General features: G+C 38.5%; 1 protein-coding gene across 3 annotated transcripts in view; it reads left to right on the top strand.

The window, feature by feature from the left end:
* Positions 1–3,216: 3,216 nt before the first annotated feature.
* The window catches only part of TSNAX (translin associated factor X), a 39,194-nt gene continuing 22,289 nt past the window's right edge, over positions 3,217–20,121 (top strand). For 2 of the 3 annotated variants that reach the window (XR_005578048.2, XM_039464228.2), the window contains exons 1-4: positions 3,217–3,397; positions 3,828–3,932; positions 10,807–10,921; positions 16,623–16,753. Coding sequence is in view for 2 of the 3 variants with exons in the window: in XM_039464228.2 (XP_039320162.1) it covers positions 3,382–3,397; positions 3,828–3,932; positions 10,807–10,921; positions 16,623–16,753 (367 nt within the window). In the remaining variant the exon portion in view is untranslated. The remainder of the gene's footprint in view (positions 3,398–3,827; positions 3,933–10,806; positions 10,922–16,622; positions 16,754–20,121) is intronic. The other variant, XM_003940782.4, reaches the window with a different exon arrangement.

Raw genomic sequence — 20,121 nt, forward strand, 5'->3', positions numbered from 1 at the left:
ATTTTTTTGTTTTTATTTTTAGTAGAGATGGGGTTTCACAGTGTTAGCCAGGATCATCTCAATCTCCTGACCTCATGATCTACCCGCCTCAGCCTCCCAAAGTGCTGGGATTACAGGAGTGAGCCACTGCGCCTGGCTATGATTTTCTTTCAATATCCAAAATCAGTTTTTGAGGTTAAGTCTTGCTCTGTGGCCCAGGCTGAAGGTCAGTGGCAGTGTCGGCTTATTGCAACCTCTGCCTCCTGGATTTAAGCAATTCTCCTGCCTCAGCCTCTGTCGATTACAGGTGCATGCCACCATGCTCAGGTAATTTTTGTATTTTTTAGTAGACATAGCGTTTCACCATGTTGGTCAGGCTGGTCTCAAACTCCTGACCTCAAATGATCTACCTGCCTTGGCTTCTCAAACCAGTTTAGATATGTTGTTTTAATCTAAGGGTGACCAATGAGAGGATTTATGAACTAAGTAACAACAGTGCAATTGAAAGGCTTAGTGCTTTACTCAGAGTCAAATACAGGCAATTAGAATGCAACAGGAGGCCAGGCACAGTGGCTCACAGTAATCCCAGCACTTTGGGAGGCCTAGGCAGGTGGATCACTTGAGCCTAGGAATTTGAGACTAGCCTGGACAACATGGCGAATCCCCGTCGTCTCCACAAAATACAGAAAACAAAAAAATAGCCTGGCTTAGTTGCATGTGGCTATAGTTGGAGGATCACTTGAGCCTGGGGAGGTCGAGGCTGTAGTGAGTGAGCCATGGGTGACAGAGTGAAACCGTGTCTGGGGAAAAACAAACAAACAAAAAAAAAGCAACAGTAACAAGTAACAACATCAGAGGTGAGTGAGATCTTACTAAAAATCTTTACCTTCCTCTCCGTGACTTGGGGTGGTAGTCTTCCTTTAAAATAAACAAACAAAATACCGTTTGCCAAGTACCAAAACTATGTGTTTGAATCTGAAGCAATAAAACAAGGAGACAGAGAAGGGTTGCAGGTTGCTACAGACGTTGAAATCTATTTCCTGACGAAGGAGTAGCTACAAGTTGGGACACCTGGGGAAGCCTGGGGTAAACGCATATGCAAATAAGTGCTGGGAAAGTGCTTCTGGGATTCACCTCCCTTAAATGCTTTCAGAACACTGCATGTTCTCACTCATAGGCGGGTGTTGAACAATGAGAACACATGGACACAGGGAGGGGAGCACTACACACTGGGGTCCGTTGGGGGAAATACGGGAGGGACAGCAGGGGGTGGGGAGTTGGGGAGAGAGAGCATGGGAAGAAATGCCAGATGTAGATGATGGGGAGGAAGGCAGCAAATCACACTGCCACGTGTGTACCTATGCAACAATCTTGCATGTTCTTCACATGTACCCCAAAACCTAAAATGCAATAAATAAATAAGTCTTTATAGGTTGTGAACCTTAGTGTTCTAATCATTACAATTATGGGAAAGAGTGGAAAGCAGTTCAGATAACATAGCTGTAATTGAACAGGCTAGGGGAGTAGTGGCTGGAGAAAGAAAAGAAATATAGTTGATCCAGGTTTTGGAAAGTTGAGATCTTGCTATTCCAGGAGAACTAGAAAAAAAATACCCTTTTCTCCGACTATGATACAGTAAAGTAAGTATTGACTCTGAAAGTGTTCATAAGTACTGGCTTCCTTGGATCTAGAGGGAGTCACATTAAAGTGGCTAAATTTGTATCAGAGCTGCCTTTTTTTTTTTTTTTTTTTTTGCATGGTCAAGTTATTTCTAATCAGAGTAGGGGGAATACTGGTAGATCAGACATCACTCAAACTCGTAAGAATTATCTGTTCAACATCCGCAAAGCAAGTAGCCCAACAAGCAGGGTCTCCAGGAGCCTACTTTATCCTCAAAGAATCCGCTCAATCAATTCATGTATTCGCAGAGCTGCAGAGGTATGAGTGGTGGTTACCTTCCTGCCACAACAGACTATGCCTTGTAGTTACTGCCATATTCTAGCCAAGTTATTTCATTTACTGTTCTTTTGTTCCTAAATTAACAAGAAGAAAAGACTGTGTGTACAACACATGACTACAATATAGAGATTATTTAGAGAAAGCTTAAAATGTACTTGTGTCTTCTCTACTAGGCCTAGGGCACCCCACTTACCAAGCCTTGGCCTGAGTTTCTCTCTAGAGGGTGCTGAACTTCCACCTACTTACCCATCCCGATGCCAGGAACATGATTCTTCAGGAAACATTGATAGAGGCTTACAAGGTGCAGGATCACAGCGCTGAGAAGCACTGGGGCTAGGGTGGGCACAAAGTCTAGATATGACAGTACCTGCCCCTAATGAAAGGCCCACAGTTTAGTGGAACACACCTGCTATTACCTTTCTCTCTGTCGTATTGTCTGAGAGAGCCCTGGTGGGAGATGAGTACGGCATCTAATATTTAATTGAGCATTTATATGTGAAAGAACGTCTTCACGAGCCTTAACTCCTTTCATCCTCAAACAACCCTATTAGGCAGGTACTATTGTAACCCTACGTTACAATAAGGAAACTGAGGCACAGAGGTTGCTTACTTCATCACGGTCGCCCAACCACTCTGCGGAGGCAAATTGAACACAGGCTGTTTGGCTTCTGAGAGCCAGCTGGGAGCGGGGGAAGCGAAGCGACAGAGGAGGGAGAAGGTGGGAGGCCGGCCGGGGAGAAGGTGGGAGGAGACTCGAAGGGCAGGCCTTCACGAGAGAAAACAGTACTGACACCACCCACTGATCGACTCGCATATTTGCATCCCTTAAAGCGCCTGGGAAAGTTAAGACACTCCTAGCTCTGTGAGATTCTCCCTGGATCCTGAAAAAACAGGATTCCCAGATGCCCCGAGGAACTCGCTTCTTTCTCACACCTCTGGCTGGGGCTCCAGAGGTCTCGCTCCCGTGCACGAACTACAACCCCTACGATGCACCGCGCGCGAAGGTGGGCCCCCGCTGAGGGAAGGGTAAGTGTCCCGAACGTGCCTTCAGAAAATCATTACGAACGTTTTTTGTCGCTTTCCCACGATCACACAGATCTCAGCTCCAGGAGGACGCATCGTCTTCTTATTAGCAGTGCATGCTGTGAAGCGTGTCGACTCGCTTCTGTCTTCAGGCACAGCACAGGGCGGCTGCGAAAGCACGCGCGCGCGCGCGCGCGCCGGGTCCCCCGACCACGCGGGGGGCGGAGCCAGAGGCGGTGGGCCCCGGACGCAGGCCGGAAGTAGGCGAGGGGCGACTTCCGGCCACTGCGTAGTAGTTGGCCCGGCTGCAAGGGGCACCTCCGCAAGCTGTTTTTCTAGGTTCGGTTGGCCTGCACCTTGCGCCTTCTTCTCGCTCCAGGTCCCTCCGTCTCCGCTCGTCTCACCGTAGGCTGTGACGACATGAGCAACAAAGAAGGTGGCGTCCTCAACAACATGGGGCGTTATTTATCCAGACGGGGAGGTTCTCCAGTCTTGTAGGCGATTTTCCCCTTTTCACCCTTGAAGGATGCCTTCGTCCCTTGCAGACTCGGGGGCGGCTGCCCTGGCTCCCTCCCCGGCCGGATTGGCCTTGTTTACACCTCCCTTTTTCTTGAATCTTCGAGGTGTCATTTTATCCTAGTTCACTAATTACTGTAATGCGAGATCAAAGCACCAGTTGGTGGAGGCGTGGATGGTTTGCTTGGAAAGGCCTGGGCAGCATCTCTGTCGGTCTGCGGAGGAAGCCTCTTAAGTCGAGGGCCCTGAGGGTATCTGGTTTTAAAGGGAGGAGGAGGTTTGCCTATGTTCTGTTTTGCAAACTCTTGGTGATGGAAGATTTCTCTAACTTTTTTTCTTCTCCACGGAAGGATCAGGAGGGTTCAGGAAAAGGAAGCATGACAACTTCCCACATAACCAAAGAAGAGAAGGGAAGGATGTTAATTCATCTTCACCCGTGATGTTGGCCTTTAAATGTAAGTTGTCTGCAATGTAAGTTCGTGAAGGGGAGAGAACAAAAGTATTTAGCCATGGTTATGCGCAAGAAAACAGTCTCTAAGAATTTACATGTGAAATTTAGCTGGAGGTTTTGTGACAGTGCTAGATCTACCCTAAAAGTCTGGATTCCAAAGGCCGTCACTTTTATGTCCCATTAAGAGAAATATTAATATTAGTAATTCAGGTAAACATGACTTAAACACAAGAAACATTAAACATTAGCTAATGTTAGACATCCCACATACTCAAGAAAATTGTGTACCTTATATTTACTCATGTGTTATGTGCTAAAATATATTTTCATTTGGTGTATATTTGTTTCCTCTACTAGACTTGAAGATAGGGACGGTATCTTTGTTTTAACTGTAACACTTTGCACAGAATGGGAGCTTGTTTTCTATTAGTAAATCTTGTATATCTATATACACGTATTTTCACAGTCCCCTTTTCTCAGCCTATTAACTTGGGCAAGTTATTCCTCATTTCAAAACAAAACAAAATCCCCTTCCTTTTGTCCCCTTTTATCCATTATCCTATATCTTATATTTCTGTGATTAAGGATTCTGGGAAGGGCTTAGCTGGTTGATGATTCCGATTTGCAGTCTTCTGAAACCTTGATTCTGAAACCTAGGTTGGGGTGGAAGGATCCACAGCTGTTGACCGTTTGGGCTTTTTGCCTGCAACCAGCTCTCTGTTCTGTCCACATGGACTTCTTGTGCTGCTTAGGTATCCTTGGGTGTAGCATCTGGCTTCCTTCAGAGAGAGAGAGAATGTGCAAGAGTGCCAGGAGGAAACCATAATCTCATTATGTCCTAATCTCAGACATCAGACACTGTCATTTTTGTCACATTGTATTTGTTAGGAGGGAGGCAGTTAACTGCCTCACTTCCTCAGACAAAAATGGAAAAACTAACAAAAACCAACAACAAAAAACAAACCTGCCTCACATTGAAGGGGAAGGAAATTATATCCCACCCTTTGGAGGGAGGAGTCTCAAGTCATCTGTGGATATATTTTAAAACTACCGTAGTATCTACTGTGAACTTCAGAAATTTAAGACACCTGACTGTAATTGAGTAAAGAGCATAGTGATAACAGAAGGTGGAGTTGCTTCTAACTTGGTGTCCTCATTACCCATCTGCTGAACTACAATTTTCTTTCTTTTTTTTTTTTCGAGGCAGTCTCCTTCTGTCACACAGGCTGGAGTGCAGTGGCATGATCTCAGCTCACTGCAAAACCTCTGCCTCCTGGGCTGGCCGTTCTCCTTCCTCAGCCTCCTGAGTGGCTGGGACTACAGGTGTGTGCCCCCATGCCTGGCCAATTTTTAAAAAATATTTTATAGGGACAGGGTTTTGCTATGTTGCCCAGGCTGGTCTTAAACTCCCGACCTCAAGCAACCCTCCCGCCTCGGCCTCCCAAAGTGCTGGGATTACAGGTGTGAGCCGCTGCACCTGGCCTGAACTACGGTTTTCTTTAAGCCATAGCTCAAGTTGCTTCTTCCCTGTGAACACATTCTGATTTTTCTCCCAAGCTGAATTGGTGACTAACATTATGAAATTTTTATTGAGCATCTGCTGTGTTCTAGCATGTATTAGTAGTGAACAAGAAGCGTGGTGTCTGCTTTCCCAAACCTTTTACATATATTTGTTATAGCATGATTACATTTTATTTGTTTATGTCTCTGTCCCTTATACAGGCCTGAGCTTCTTGAGGATAGGAACTGTACCTTATTTTGTGTTGATAGTATCCAACTTACAGTGGTCATTAATACAGCCATAATAAATAATGAATACATATTGATTATCTTGAAATATTATGCAAAATCCTGGCCTAATTATTATCTCAGTAATAAAAGACCAGATATATTTAGGTCCTTGTCAGCTACTAATTTAGTTAATAGTTTAAATAAGTTCTTGTTTTTTTTTCTGGTTCATGCAGTATACCTGATTTGGTGGGTGTTTCCTGTGGGCCAGGCAACTTTTGGGGCTGTGGAGTGGAAAGACTTCTGAAATAAAGGCATTAAGAAAGTTAAGTGGTTAAAGGGTATTTCAGTGTATAGAGCTTGATAAGTTCAGAAACTTTATACTTGAAATTTGCTAAATAAATAGGTCTTACATGTTTTTACCACAATTAGCTGGGCATGATGACATGCTTACAGTCCTAGCTACTTTGGAAGGGCTGGGGCAGGAGGACTGTTTTAACCTAGAAGTTTGAGACTGCAGTGGGCTGTGATTGGACCACTGCACTCCAGCCTGGGCGTCAGAGACCCTGACTCAAAAAAAACAAAAACCGGCTAACTGTGTGAGGTTATGTTAATTAGCTTGATAGTGGTAATAATTTCATAGTATATATCAAAGTGTCACAGTATGTGCTATATACACACATAGTTTTTTTTTTTTTTTTTTTTTTGGAGATAGCACGTTACTCTTGCCCAGGCTGAAGTGCAGTGGCACGATCTTCATTCACTGCAACCATAGCCTCTTGGGCTCAGGTGATCCTCCCACCTCAGCTTCCCCAGTAGCTGGGACTACAGGTGTGTGCCACCATGCAATGCATGGCTAATTTTTAAATATTTTCTAGAGACAAGGTCTCACTGTGTTGCCCCTGCAGGTCTTAAACTCCTGGGCTCAAGCAATCCATCCTCCTTGGCTTCTCAAAGTGCTGGGATTACGGGCATGAGCAACCATGCCCGGCCTTAGAATTTTTAACTGTCAATTTTACCCCAGTAAAGGTGGAAAAAAAGGCAGGAAGTCAAAACAGGGGAAAAAAAATCTAATAAATTTGAAAAAAAAGGTATAAGGTTTTTTTTTGGAGATATTTATATTATTAATATATGTGGTTAAAGTAACTTTTAAAACTTTATGTAACTTTTTGTTACATAAAAGTAATTTTTGTTTAATTAGAAAAAAGTAATTATGTATCACTTTGTGATAATCTCTTGTTTACTAAGTTCCTTTTTTACAACTTGTACAGTATTCCCATTGTGAGACTGAATGGTAAAACCCAGTTAAATCATACCTATATTTAAACAGAAAAATATTTTAGTTACTTTAAGAGTCTTTTTGATGTCCATGTAATTTAGAAATAGATACTTGACTTAGATCAGGTGTCCCCAAACTTTTTACACAGGGGGCCAGTTTACTGTCCCTCAGACTGTTGGAGGGCCGCCACATACCGTGCTCCTCTCACTGACCACCAGTGAAAGAGGTGCCCCTTCCTGAAGTGCGGTGGGGGGCCGGATAAATGGCTTCAGGGGGCCGCAGTTTCGGGACGCCTGACTTAGATTGACCAATTTCTAGCATTTTGCCAGTTTCGCTTTATTACTCTTTTTATATATGTAAATTTATATGTCTAAACATACATTTATTCTAAATCATTTAAGAACAAGTTGCATCCATCATACCCCTTTACTTGTTAATACTTCAGAATATATTTCCTAGGAGGAAGATTATTCTCTTGTATAACTATAGTATTGTTACTAAGTTCAGGAGATTTAACGCTGACACAATACCTGAATCTACAGTGCATATTCTGACAGTTGTCTCAATAATGTTCCTTCTAGCTTCTTTTCTCTCTAGTCCAGTAATCTAGGACAGGATCACATGTTGCATTGTATTGTCTCTTTTTAGTTTTCTGTGATCTGGAGCAGTGTCTCAGTCTTTCTTTGTCTTCCATGACAGTGATACTGATTGAAGAATATAGGTCTTATTTAATAGAATATTCCTCAACTTGGATTTGATTAATATTCTCTCATGATTAGGTTCAGGTTATGCATCCCTGGCTGGAATACTACATAAATGATGATTTTTTTTTCTTTTGGGGGGTATTGCAAGGGACTAAGTAATGTAAGGCTTCATAAGGAGTTTGGAGTTTATTAAATGTAATGCAGAGTCATTAGAGAGTCTTAAAAACTAAAGTATATTTTAGAAATGTCACTCTGGCAGTTATAGAAAGGCAAGGTGGGCAGCAGCAGACCAGGCGAGAGACTATTTTGTAGTACAGGTACCGTAAAGTATTCGTAAGGTAACTTAGAGATAATGAAGTAATAAAGTAACTTAGATTTGGATGACAGTAATGAAGCTGGTAAAACAGATTCAACTGTGCTTTATAAAATTAACTTATATTACTGTTATTAGTAATTTATATTTTATTAATTCCAACTGCATTAGCATACATTTCAAAAAGTAATAGCTAAGCAGCAAAGTAGTAAGACATTATTCCATGTTAGGGGCAGTGTTTATTGGGCACATGGATTTGCAATTCCTTTTCAACAATTTCTTAGTTCCCAGGAGATTGCATACCCCTGGTCACATTTATCTCAAACCACAACAAATGCTCTTATCCAGTATGTTATACTGCTTATGACTTCAACAAGCAGTTCAACCAGGAAACGTTTTATGAACATCTGCTGCTAGACACAGATCTATGCTCTGATACAGTGGTGAAACAAGTAAATTTACAAATAAATAACAATATAATTTTTTAAAAATAAATTTACATTTATCCTTCACTTTAGCTAGTGAAGGATAAATGTAAATCAGTGAAGCATGGTAAGGAATAGAGAGTAAGGGAGGAGGGGGGCAGGTGATTCTTAAGGAGCCCTTGAGCAGAATGATATTTGAATGATGAAAGTGAAACGTGAGATGATTAGAGGGAATAGTGTTGTAGAGAGAGGCAGTAGCAAAAATAGAGGCATCAAGAAAGGTGCAAGCCTAGAGAATCAGGACTAGCAAGAAGTCACAGTCTGACTGACTGGTGAGCTAAGGGTAGGATATGAGGCAGGTTAATGTGTTGGAGGCATGAATTTACTATGTAAACATTCTAGATTCTGCAGATTATTTTTCCCACATGTAATTTAATCTTTCTGTAGACTCCCAGTTGTACTGTTTTATTAAATGTTACTTATATATGTAACATTCTGTATTTATAGCTTTGTGTTCTAGAAACAGTTTTCCTTCGGTTAAATTTATTTAATACCTTTGCTCTAAGTATATTCACAAAATTTTAGATGTAGTCTTTTAAACAATAATAAGTAATTATTTTGTTAATTGTTAAGAATTTTAGTAAGGAAAAATTTTGAGGCTAAAGCATCTGATAGTAGTGTAATAAAAGCTTTTATTCTTTTAAAAAACTTAAACCACTGTTTGTTTAGCAGCCTCAAGTTAGGCTTTCTGTAAAAAATTTACCAAAGTAAAATTCTTTGAGTCTCAATATTCAAGACTAAAACAAATTAAGCAGATTAGATGAAAGTTAGGTTAGCATAAAAGGTAAGCAAATTGGCAATTATATGTAATAGATATAAATAAAAGTATTCCATTCAGTAATTTCCTGACCATTAAGTGCTGATACCATACAGGTAAGGAGAAAACAGTGACCTTAAGGAGTCAAAGTCCTGACATGTAAGGAGACTAATGTGTGAACATTTTCTTGAAGGCAAGACATGTTAGAATTGTGAAAATGCTTTGTTCTGTAAGGAAAAGGAGGTATGAAAGTGGGGAGAAAACTTTTCTTATGTAATATAATATTATGGGAGATTTGTGTTCATAACAATTTGACAGGTTGAAGATTAATTTCTATGTGGGAGTGTTGAGTCTTTTTTTTTTTTTTTTTTTTGAGATGGAGTTTCGCTCTTGTTAACCCAGGCTGGAGTGCAATGGCACGATCTTGGCTCACCGCAACCTCCGCTTCCTGGGTTCAGGCAATTCTCCTGCCTCAGCCTCCTGAGTAGCTGGGATTACAGGCACACGCCACCATGCCCAGCTAATTTTTTGTATTTTTAGTAGAGACGGGGTTTCACCATGTTGACCAGGCTGGTCTCCATCTCTTGACCTCGTGATCCACCCGCCTCGGCCTCCCAAAGTGCTGGGATTACAGGCTTGAGCCACCGCGCCCGGCGAGTCTTAAATTTAGTATATAAGAACTGGACACCACAGCTTGCATTCAGCCTTTCATCGTTCTCAGGAGCTCTTCTTCATTTTCTCCTACTTTCAGTTCTCTTCCTAGATTTCTAACGTCCTGACTAATCCAATTTTCAGTTGACGTTTTCCCCAGCCTAATTAAATTTTGGTATTTCTTAGTGATCATTTTTAGATGAACTCTGCCATACCTTTCTAATGATTGCAGAACTACTTTATAATCTAGTTCTTTAGTTGTAACAAAACTAACTTATATAGTGGTTGTCTATGTTTAGTCATTTTCCCCTTTACTATCTTTCTGAAAATAATTGAGTATTTCTCAAGTGTATTATGCTTATGTATGCGGTATTACTACATGGTAAAACATAAAGTAAATTTGAGATTATGTACGTTCCAAAATAAATGGGCTAACTAGATTTTTACACAATATTTAAGTGTAATATTCATAATTTGGTAGATTTTTAAAAAATTAATATATAATTCACATACTTTAGCATTCATTTTTAAGAAATTTATTTCACATTCATTTTAATATGTATGTGCTACCTTACTACAATTGACAGATTTTTAAAAAATCATCAGGGATTCAGGAATTTGCAAGCTTCTGTGCATTGTTGGCATTTACAGAAATTATCAGTACTTAGTTTTAAAGGTTTAGAGAACATTAAGTGGCCCTGTCAAGGTACTTTAACGCTGTTAGTGATGTATAACTAGGGTGTTTGACAGTTAAGAACACTGGAGTCAGTAGGTGCTAGAGATTATTTATAATGTTCATCTTTTCGTATTTTGAGAGTGTCATTGCCATGGTGTTCTACTTCTGAATGAAGTCGGGTGACTACAGTCATTGTCTACATTTATATTGTGAGATGCATCTTAAATATATTGTTTGGTAGGCTTTGAGTATAGAATATATATGTTCATAATAATGTGTTTTTAGCATTTCAGCAGGAACTTGATGCAAGACATGACAAATACGAGAGACTTGTGAAACTTAGTCGAGATATAACTGTTGAAAGTAAAAGGACAATTTTTCTCCTCCATAGGATTACAAGGTGAGTAAGCATCTTTAAAATATATTGTAGTTTGATACTAGCTGTTAGAATATTCTGTGACTTTAAATGTCAGGATTAGAAGACATTAGCAGCAGGTACAATTTAAGAATTAATATTTTAATAACAATAGGTCTCAGCTGGATGTAGTGGCTCATACCTGTAATCCCAGCACTTTGGGAGGCCAAGGTGGGCAGATCACTTGAGCTCAGGAGGTCAAGACCAGCCTGGGCAACATGGCGAAACCTTGTCTGTACTAAAAATACAAAAATTAGGTGGGTTTGGTGGTGAACGCCACCCATGCTCCTGGGAGGCTTGCTTGAGCCTGGGAGGCAGAGGCTGCAGTGTGCCAAGATTACACCACCCTGCCTGAGTGAACAGAGCCAGAACCTGTCTCCAAAAAAAAAAAAAAAGTCTGTAGGGGTTAGGTGGACTTAAAAATAGGAAAGAAAAATTCTTACTTTCTGAGCAGTTAGCAATTTTGTGTTCTGTTAAAATTATTCATTAGTATATAGGTATTGTTTGTGAAAATACATTAAATGATTGTTAGAGCCTTTTACATTAAAGCTTTGTTTGTGTGGTACGTGTGAAAATTTTAATATTAGACAAATGTTAAAATCTGCAAAACCTAATTTCTCATTCATTTTTGAACTCATTGCAGTCCGGCTTTCTGCCTCACAATTATTGAAATGCCCTTGTGCCTTCATATTATTATTTTACATTTTTGTAGCATATGATACTGTTGATCACTTAATTCTTTTTTGGAAGTTCCTCTTTGAGTTTTGTGACTTTTGTTTCAATTTTTTTTTCTCTAGGACTTTACTATTTTATTTTCCTACACAGGCTTTGTGTATTTGATAGACTTTGTGATTGCAGGTAAAAGAAGCTAGCTTAAACTAGCCTAAGCAGAACAGAAAAATTAATTATAAATAGCCACTATCTTATTTTATGCACTATTTTTTATTATAGTTGTCATATTATTCATACAGATTTGACTAGTAAACTGAGAAAATGATAGACTTCAGAAAAATTAGAACTTCTAAAGATTCAGCACTATCTTATGAGCAGCTGGGTATCTCCATCTTCCATCTTTGGTTGGTTGTTTCATAATTCATTTGACCTGATTCCTTTGTCTTTCTGTTTTGCTAGAGGTAGAAAAATATCTGCCCTACAACCCCCTAGTTTGTGTTTCAGTCTAGCTCCTGAAGACAGATTATTACAAATTCCAGATGCCTCCAAAAGGATTGATTGGCTTTATACTGGATATCATAGAACGAGTATAGGGAAGACCAAATATAATTTATTAGCTTTTCATTATTGGAGATATTATTGGCTGGACGTGGTGACTCTCATGCCTGTATGGGCAATATGGCAAAACCCCATCTCTACAAAAAATAGAAAAGCTAGCTGGGTATGATGGTGTGCACCTGTAGTCAGTCCCAGCTGCTCAGGAGACTGAGGCAGGAGGATTGATTGAGCCCGGGGGGAAGTGGGGGGAGGTCAAGGCTGCAGTGAGCCGTGATTGTGCTCCTGTACCCCAGCCTGGGTGACAGAAGAGACCCTGTTTCAAAAAAAAAAAAAAAAAAAAATACAGAAGTATTCCATTCAGTAACATGAGACTTTTAAGATAATTCTCACATTTCAATTTTTATTTCATTAAATGTAATCTAATTTACCATACCTAGATTTATTGAATTATGACACTGTTAATATTTTCTTTTTCTTGCCTCTCTAAAATTAGTTTTTGCTTGTTTGCTTACATTTGTTAGATAGCTTGTACATAGTAAAGCTTGTATTATGGAAAGAAGCAATACTGTTCTGATTAATTTTGGACACTTTTTATTTTTTTTTAGCACCTATTGCAATTCTAAAATAATTCCCATCAATATTCAGCAGTTAAAAGAAATAACATGCAGGTTGAGTATCCCTTATCCTAAATGCTTGGGACTAGAAGTGTTTTGGATTTCAGATTTTGGAATATTTGGAGATAATGTATGGGTTGAGCATCCCTGATCTGGAAATCTGAAGTGCTCTAGTGAGCATTTCCTTTGAGTGTCATGTTGCTAAGAAAGTTTTGGATTTTGAATTTTTAGATTAGGATGCTCAACCTGTAGTAGGAATATGACAGGAGACCTTAATATTTTAGAAAAATCTATGTTACTATATAAAGTCATCTTTTAAATATTTTTCCACCAAAAAATAATAAATGCTCATTATAGTAAACTTAGAAAATGGTAATCTTTAGAAAAATGACAAATGACAGAAAAGTAAAGCTACTCAGTGAGACAAATCAGTCTGTAATACCCAAAGATAACCTCTATCAATTAGCAGATTTCTTATTTTATGCACTATTTTTTATCATACTTGTGATCATATTGTTCATACAGTGCTTTTTTTTTTTTTTGAGACACAGATTCTCACTCTGTTGCCCAGGCTGGAGTGTAGTGGTACAGTGTCAGCTCACTGAAACCTCTGCCTCCCAGATTCAAAACACTCTCCTGTCTCAGCCTCCTGAGAAGCTGGGATTACAGTCATGCATCACCACGCCCAGCTAATTTTTGTATTTTTAGTAGAGATGGGGTTTTACCATGTTGATAAGGCTAGTCTCGAACTCCTGACCTCGTGATCTGCCTGCCGTGGCCTCCCAAAGTGCTGAGATTACAGGTGTGAGCCATGGCGACTGGCCTGTTCCTACAGTTTTGACTAGTAAGCTGCAAAAATAATAGACTTCAGAAAAATTAGAAACTTTAGAAATATTAGAAACCAGAAAAGTAAAAATACTTTATGAAAGAGGCTGGGTGTGGTGACTCATGCCTGTAAAAGAGGCTGGGCGTGGTGACTCATGCCTGTAATCCCAGCACTTTGGGAGGCCAAGCCAGGTGTATCACTGGAGGTCAGGAGTTCGAGACCAGCCTGGCCAACATGGTGAAATCCCATCTCTACTAAAAATATAAACATTAGCTGGGCTTGGTGGTAGGCACCTGTAATCTTAGCTACTCAGGAGATTGAAGCAGGAGAATTGCTTGAACTCGGGAGGCGGAGATTGCAGTGAGCTGAAATTGCACCATGCATTCCAGCCTGGGTGACAGAGCGAGACTCTGTCTCAAAAAAAAAAAAAAACTTTATGAAAGAAATGAGCCAGTCACAGTACACCTGAAAAACTATTAGTGAGAAGACCTCACCACAAAATTATTTTCTTTAATAGACACAGATGACTCCTTTAGTGAGCTTCAGTAGTTTGTCTTTTTTTTTTTTTTTTTTTTTTTTGAGACGGAGTTTTTTGCTCTTGTTACCCAGGCTGGAGTGCAATGGCGCGATCTCGGCTCACCGCAACCTCCGCCTCCTGGGTTCAGGCAATTCTCCTGCCTCAGCCTCCCGAGTAGCTGGGATTACAGGCACGCGCCACCATGCCCAGCTAATTTTTTGTATTTTTGGTAGAGACGAGGTTTCACCATGTTGACCAGGATGGTCTGGATCTCTTGACCTCGTGATCCACCCGCCTCGGCCTCCCAAAGTGCTGGGATTACAGGCTTGAGCCACCGTGCCCGGCCAGTAGTTTGTCTTTTAAGGAATTTGCGATTTCCTCTAAGTTTTAAAATTTATTGGTGCTAATTTTTATTTTTATTTTATTTTTGAACCAAGAGTAATTTAAATATGTTATTTTGTGTCCAAATATTTTGGGGGTTTTCCAGACAACTTTCTGGTACTGATTTCTAATTTAATTTCATGTATTAGAGAACATACTTTCTATAATTTGAACCCTTTTAAATTTATAGAGCCTTAATTTTGGCTCAGGATATGGTCTGTCTGGTAAACGTTCTGGGTGCACTTGAAAAGAGTGTGTATTCTACTATTGTTAGGTGTAATGTTCTCTAAACACCAATTAAGTGTTGTTTAAGTCACTTGTTTCCTTATGATTTTTTGTATACTTGTTCTGTCAAATACAGAGAGAGAAAGAGGGTGACATCTCCTTAAGATAATTGTAGGTTTGTCTTTCTCCTTGAAGTCCTATCAGTTTTTTCTTCAAGTATCTTGAAGCTCTTTTATTTGGTACATTAATATTTAGGATTATTATGCATTTAATGAATTGACCCTTCATCATTATGATGGTATCCCTGGAAGTAGGCTTTGCCTGAAGTTTGATATTAATATAGCTACTCTGTTTTCTTTTGATTAATCTTATCAGAATATATATCTTTTCATCCTTTTATTTTTAATCTATTTGTGTTTATATACATGAATTTCTTGTCTCTCTTGCTTTTTAAAAATCTATTTTGAAAATCTCTGCTTGTTAGTCCAGGTGTTTAGACCATTTACAGTTAATGTAGTTATTGATATAGTTATAATTAAATCTATCTATTCTCTTCTTCCTGCCTTATTTTGGATAATTTTTTATGATCCCATTTTATCTTATTTGTAAGCTTATTAGCAATGCGTTTTTTGTTTTTGTAGTGATTGTTTTATGGTTTATAATATACATCTTATTGTCAACTATTTTCACTTTGTACAGTACTGTGTTTACGAAAATTTGTGCATATAAGAATCATGTTTTCACATTACATGGTTTTGTGGTAACAGTTATTTTGCAAATGAAGGTCACAGTGTTGATGTGCCCAAGTTTCAGTTAACACAGTACCATGCAGAGGAAGGACCATTTACATATCACTTCCCATATGGTATTAGAATCTTAAACTTCCTTTTCCATTTTCCTTCTAGATTGGCCTTTTATGCTATTGTTGTGATTCATATTATTTCTACTTTTGTTATAATTTCCACAATGTGTTATGATTTTTACTTTAAACAGTATGATTTTAAAATAATAAAAATTTTATCCACATTTACCATTTTTGGTGTTCATGCCTTTGTGTGTAGATTCAGATTTTCTTCTGGTATTATTTTCCTTTTGCCTAAAGAACTTCTTTGATATTTTCTGTAGTGTCAGTCTGCTGCTGATGAATTGATACTTTCTAGCTCTGTGAACTAAGGGGATTGTTCTGCCTGCTCATTTTGGGCAGTCTTTCTAGCCTTGAATAGTTTCCTTGTATGCCTGCACTGATCAGTACTCAACTGAAGACTTGAGGAGGTCGCTTCTGTAAATCTCTGAACATCTCTGTTTATACAGCTTTCTCCTCATTGTTACTCTGCTTTGCAAATTTTAGCTGTCTTGATCCCCCAAAATACCCAAATCCTTTTCTACTCAGGCTGACTCCCAGTCTCCACCTAAGTTTCCTGTCTCTGTGCTGTCACTTGGAAACTTTCCAGGCAATAAGATGGGGCAGTCACAGGGTATATGTGGTTCTCCTCCCTTTCCCCAGGGATCACTGCTCCATGCTGCCTGTAGTCCAGGGTCTTTAACCATTGTTTTCTGTATTTATTTTTTCTTTTTAGTTGTTTAAGGTGAGAGGATAAATCTAGTTCATGTTACTCTGTCCTTACTGAAAGCAGACATCTGTATGTCATATTTTTATGCACAAAATTTTTCTTATCGTTATGTTATACATATTGTTTTTGTATACTTTTTGCACTTAACAGTGTGTTAATAGCATTTTTCATATTTTCCATACTGTTAATAATTTTGAGTAGTTCTGAGAAAAATCCAAATGCATACAGTATTTAGCCCTATGTTAATATTTAGATTATTTCAATTTTTCACTATTAAAGCATCTGGCTGATGTCCTAAAAGTTCCCAATATCTTGATTGTAGTGCTCCTGATATGGAAGATATATTGACTGAATCAGAAATTAAATTGGATGGTGTCAGGCAAAAGATATTCCAGGTAGCTCAAGAGCTATCTGGGGAAGATATGCATCAATTCCATCGAGCCATTACTACAGGTAAGTCTAGGTTTGTTTCGGGGGATATATATATGGTGTCATACATGATTAAAATGAATTTTAAGTGATACCTGGTGAAATAATACTGGCTTTAAAGAACTGAGACATTGTAGTAATACAGAAGTAATCCAGAGGCAAGTTGGCTTTATTATTTTTTAGCAGTGTAGTAATAGTCATTGATTGATTTTAATAAAGTATTTGAGAACACAGACTTAATAGGATGAACTTTATTCTTGAGTAAGTTTCCGTTTCAAATAGGTTAATGAAAGAGAATGTTGCCAGATGAAGCCAAATATCTTATAATAAGACTCCATATCTGGATGTTTTATGCTCACTTAAAAAAATTTCAGGGTATACTGGATCTTGGTGATTATCATCATTTTCAAATTAATTGAGTAAATGTATAGAGTGCTTGGTTCTTTCCTCTTCCTTCATATTTTAAATGTGGGCTCGTTGATAAGAGAGATACTATATAATTCAGATACAGGTTGAGTATCCCTTATCCAAAATGCTTGGGAACAGAAGTGTTTCAGATTTTGTTTTGGAATATTCACAGTTTACTGCTGAGCATCTCTAATCCAGAAATCTGAAATGCTCCAATGAGCATTTCTTTTGAGCATGACCTTTGAGCATCATGTCAGCACTCAAAATGTTTTGGATTTTGCACCATTTTGGATTTAGGGTTTTTGGATTAGGGATGCTCAATCTCAATACCCTAAGGTTTGCAGGAAGACTGGGAAATGATTTTATTTGGTATCTTTTTAATATGTATATCCAATTTTAGTCCAACATTTATAATTTCAGCACTTGTTTTTTTTCCGGAAATGTTGAAATATCTTCTAATGTGGGTAAGAGAAGTTACCTGCATACATTAGTTAAAACTGAGGGTGCATTGTTGGAAACTGAAGTGTTAAACAGTTCTGTGAGGAGTCATTGTAACATATTACCAAATGAAATACAGTCTGCCATCATAATTTATTAATATCAAGGGTTTATTTGATTTTTACATAATAGCACACATAATAAAGATGACTTCATAAATTTAGTTTGTTATAAAGTGGCACAACCTTAAGTTGACAGATTTGGCTGGAGTGAGAGAGAAGATCAGAGGTATTGGTGGGAAGGCGGGTGAAGTAAAGGGTAAATCAAGCTTAGCAGAAAACTTGAGAATATCCTTTTTATTTTTTGAGACGGAGTCTCGCCCAGGATGGAGTGCAGTGGTGTGATTTCGGCTCACCACAACCTCTGCCTCCTGGGTTCAAGCAATTCTCCTGCCTCAGCCTCCTGAGTAGCTGGGATTATAGGCGTGCCCTACCATGCCCAGCTAATTTTTGTATTTTTAGTATAAATGGGGTTTTTACCATGTTGCTCAGGCTGGTCTTGAACTCCTGACCTCGTGATCCACCTGCCTTGGCCTCCCAAAGTGCCAGGATTACAGGTGTGAGCCACAGTGCCTGGCTGAGAATATCTTTATAATAGTAGCTGTGACCATACTACAGATACATTCATAGCAGGAAAATATTTCAGACAGAGTAGCTCTCCTATGTGTAAGTTAGGTATCATGTGTAATTATGAGGGCTACTGAGTGGTAGACTTGGTGGTGGTGGGGAGCAAATTAGGTCTCTTAGTTTCTGGAACCTGCTTGAACTGATGAAGCAGTACAGTCTAAATGTCTGTGAAACAGAAATCCTATTCTGCAGCTTTTCCAAAGTATCCTATTCACTTGAATGACTAAAGGCAAGAGTTTGAATAACTTCCATAATCTTTATCATTTTTTCTATCACATCATCATGTAGTATGCCTACCTTGTAAAAATTCATGACAGTTAATAAATATAATAAAAGCTGATCACAGTAGTTCTCACTTTGGACTTCAACCTGCTTAAAACTTGTATTTTAATAAAAATTAATATATTTTCCCCACAATTTTGGTGCTTCATGTGTGAAAGATGGTATTTTTTTATGTTTAAACTTCTCAATTCCTTATTAGTGCACAATTAGGCGCTACTAATTTTGACAGCATCAGGTTCCCCAGATATGTATGGGGCATTTCACAGTAGTTTGATTGCTTATGCCCTCATGCATCATGTGTGAAGTATAAAGATAAAGAGTTTAAATAAGGGCCAAGACCATATAGATGATATCAAAAGCAACCTAGAAAGCTATATGTTGTCTTACAGAACAGAGATATGGAGGAGAAAAAGGTGAAAGGGAAATATTCAGTAGAGTATTTTCTAAATCAGGAAGGAAATGCTGTCCTCTTGGAAAGATAGGACATTAATGGGAATGTTCTTTATTCAAATTTTCCTACTTCACTGTATCATTGGAGAATTATTATAAGCACAATGGTCTCTGTTAGGTTTTTGTTTACAGCTTGTAAGTTTTCTTTGAAGATTACTTATTCATGGATTAAAATAATTTTCTCTATCTTTTCTTTAAAAAGTCTTTAAAATGGGGTTCTTTGAATTGAAGCAATAAATATGTTTTTCTTAAAGTTAAGGAATAAAGCAGTCAAGTAAAGAGGTGTCTAGGACGGAAAATTTTGCTGACAGATACTTTATTTGATAAAATAAGGTTATTTATAATTGGATTGGCATTAACAATATGATGCTTATGAATAGCTTGCTGCTTGTAATTGTTAAATGCTTGTTTTGGTGCTACTCCAAATAGTTGTTCTTTTGACTTGAAGATAAAACAATTCTGGCAATGAACTAAAGGAGTTCTGTGCTTTTCCTCATTAAGAATAGTGCTAATGGCACGCAGAGCATTTCCCTAAGGGATACTTGTGTGAGCTCAGACATTGGATATCCTAATAATTGAACAACAACAAAACGTAAGGTCTGTTTTCTACACATTTCTTATCAGAGTAGATTACAGATGGTCCCAAGGGATGGTTAAACAAATGAACAAATAATTAGTTGCTTGAAATAAGTCACTTAAAAAATTTGTGTCCTGTCATTTTTTTCCCCCTCTTGTTGAAAAATGAACATTTGGGGGGAAATGTCCTCCATTTCAAGGAAAAAATACTATTTTTCTCTTTAGTTTATATCACTGATAATGATAAGAATTGTCATTTTTTGAGACATCTTAGTACACAAAACTAAGTTTATATCCCAATTAATATTTTAATTCTTTGATCGAAGATTGTGAATGAGGGGTAAAGTGGGTGTTTGGGGCCAGTTACATTTTTAGCCACCATTCTTTATATTCACAATCTCATTGATTTTTGCAGTACCTCTAAATCATAGATAATATTTTACCACTTCAGAAGTGGGGAGGTTGAGGCTCACAGAAGTTATACTCAGGATCATAAGCTAGTATGTGGTGCTATTGGTTTCTTCCCACATGGATTTTGTTTACCTTCTGACT

The sequence above is a fragment of the Saimiri boliviensis genome, chromosome 14 (assembly GCF_048565385.1).
Source record: "Saimiri boliviensis isolate mSaiBol1 chromosome 14, mSaiBol1.pri, whole genome shotgun sequence".
In the NCBI taxonomy this organism is placed as follows: domain Eukaryota; kingdom Metazoa; phylum Chordata; class Mammalia; order Primates; family Cebidae; genus Saimiri; species Saimiri boliviensis.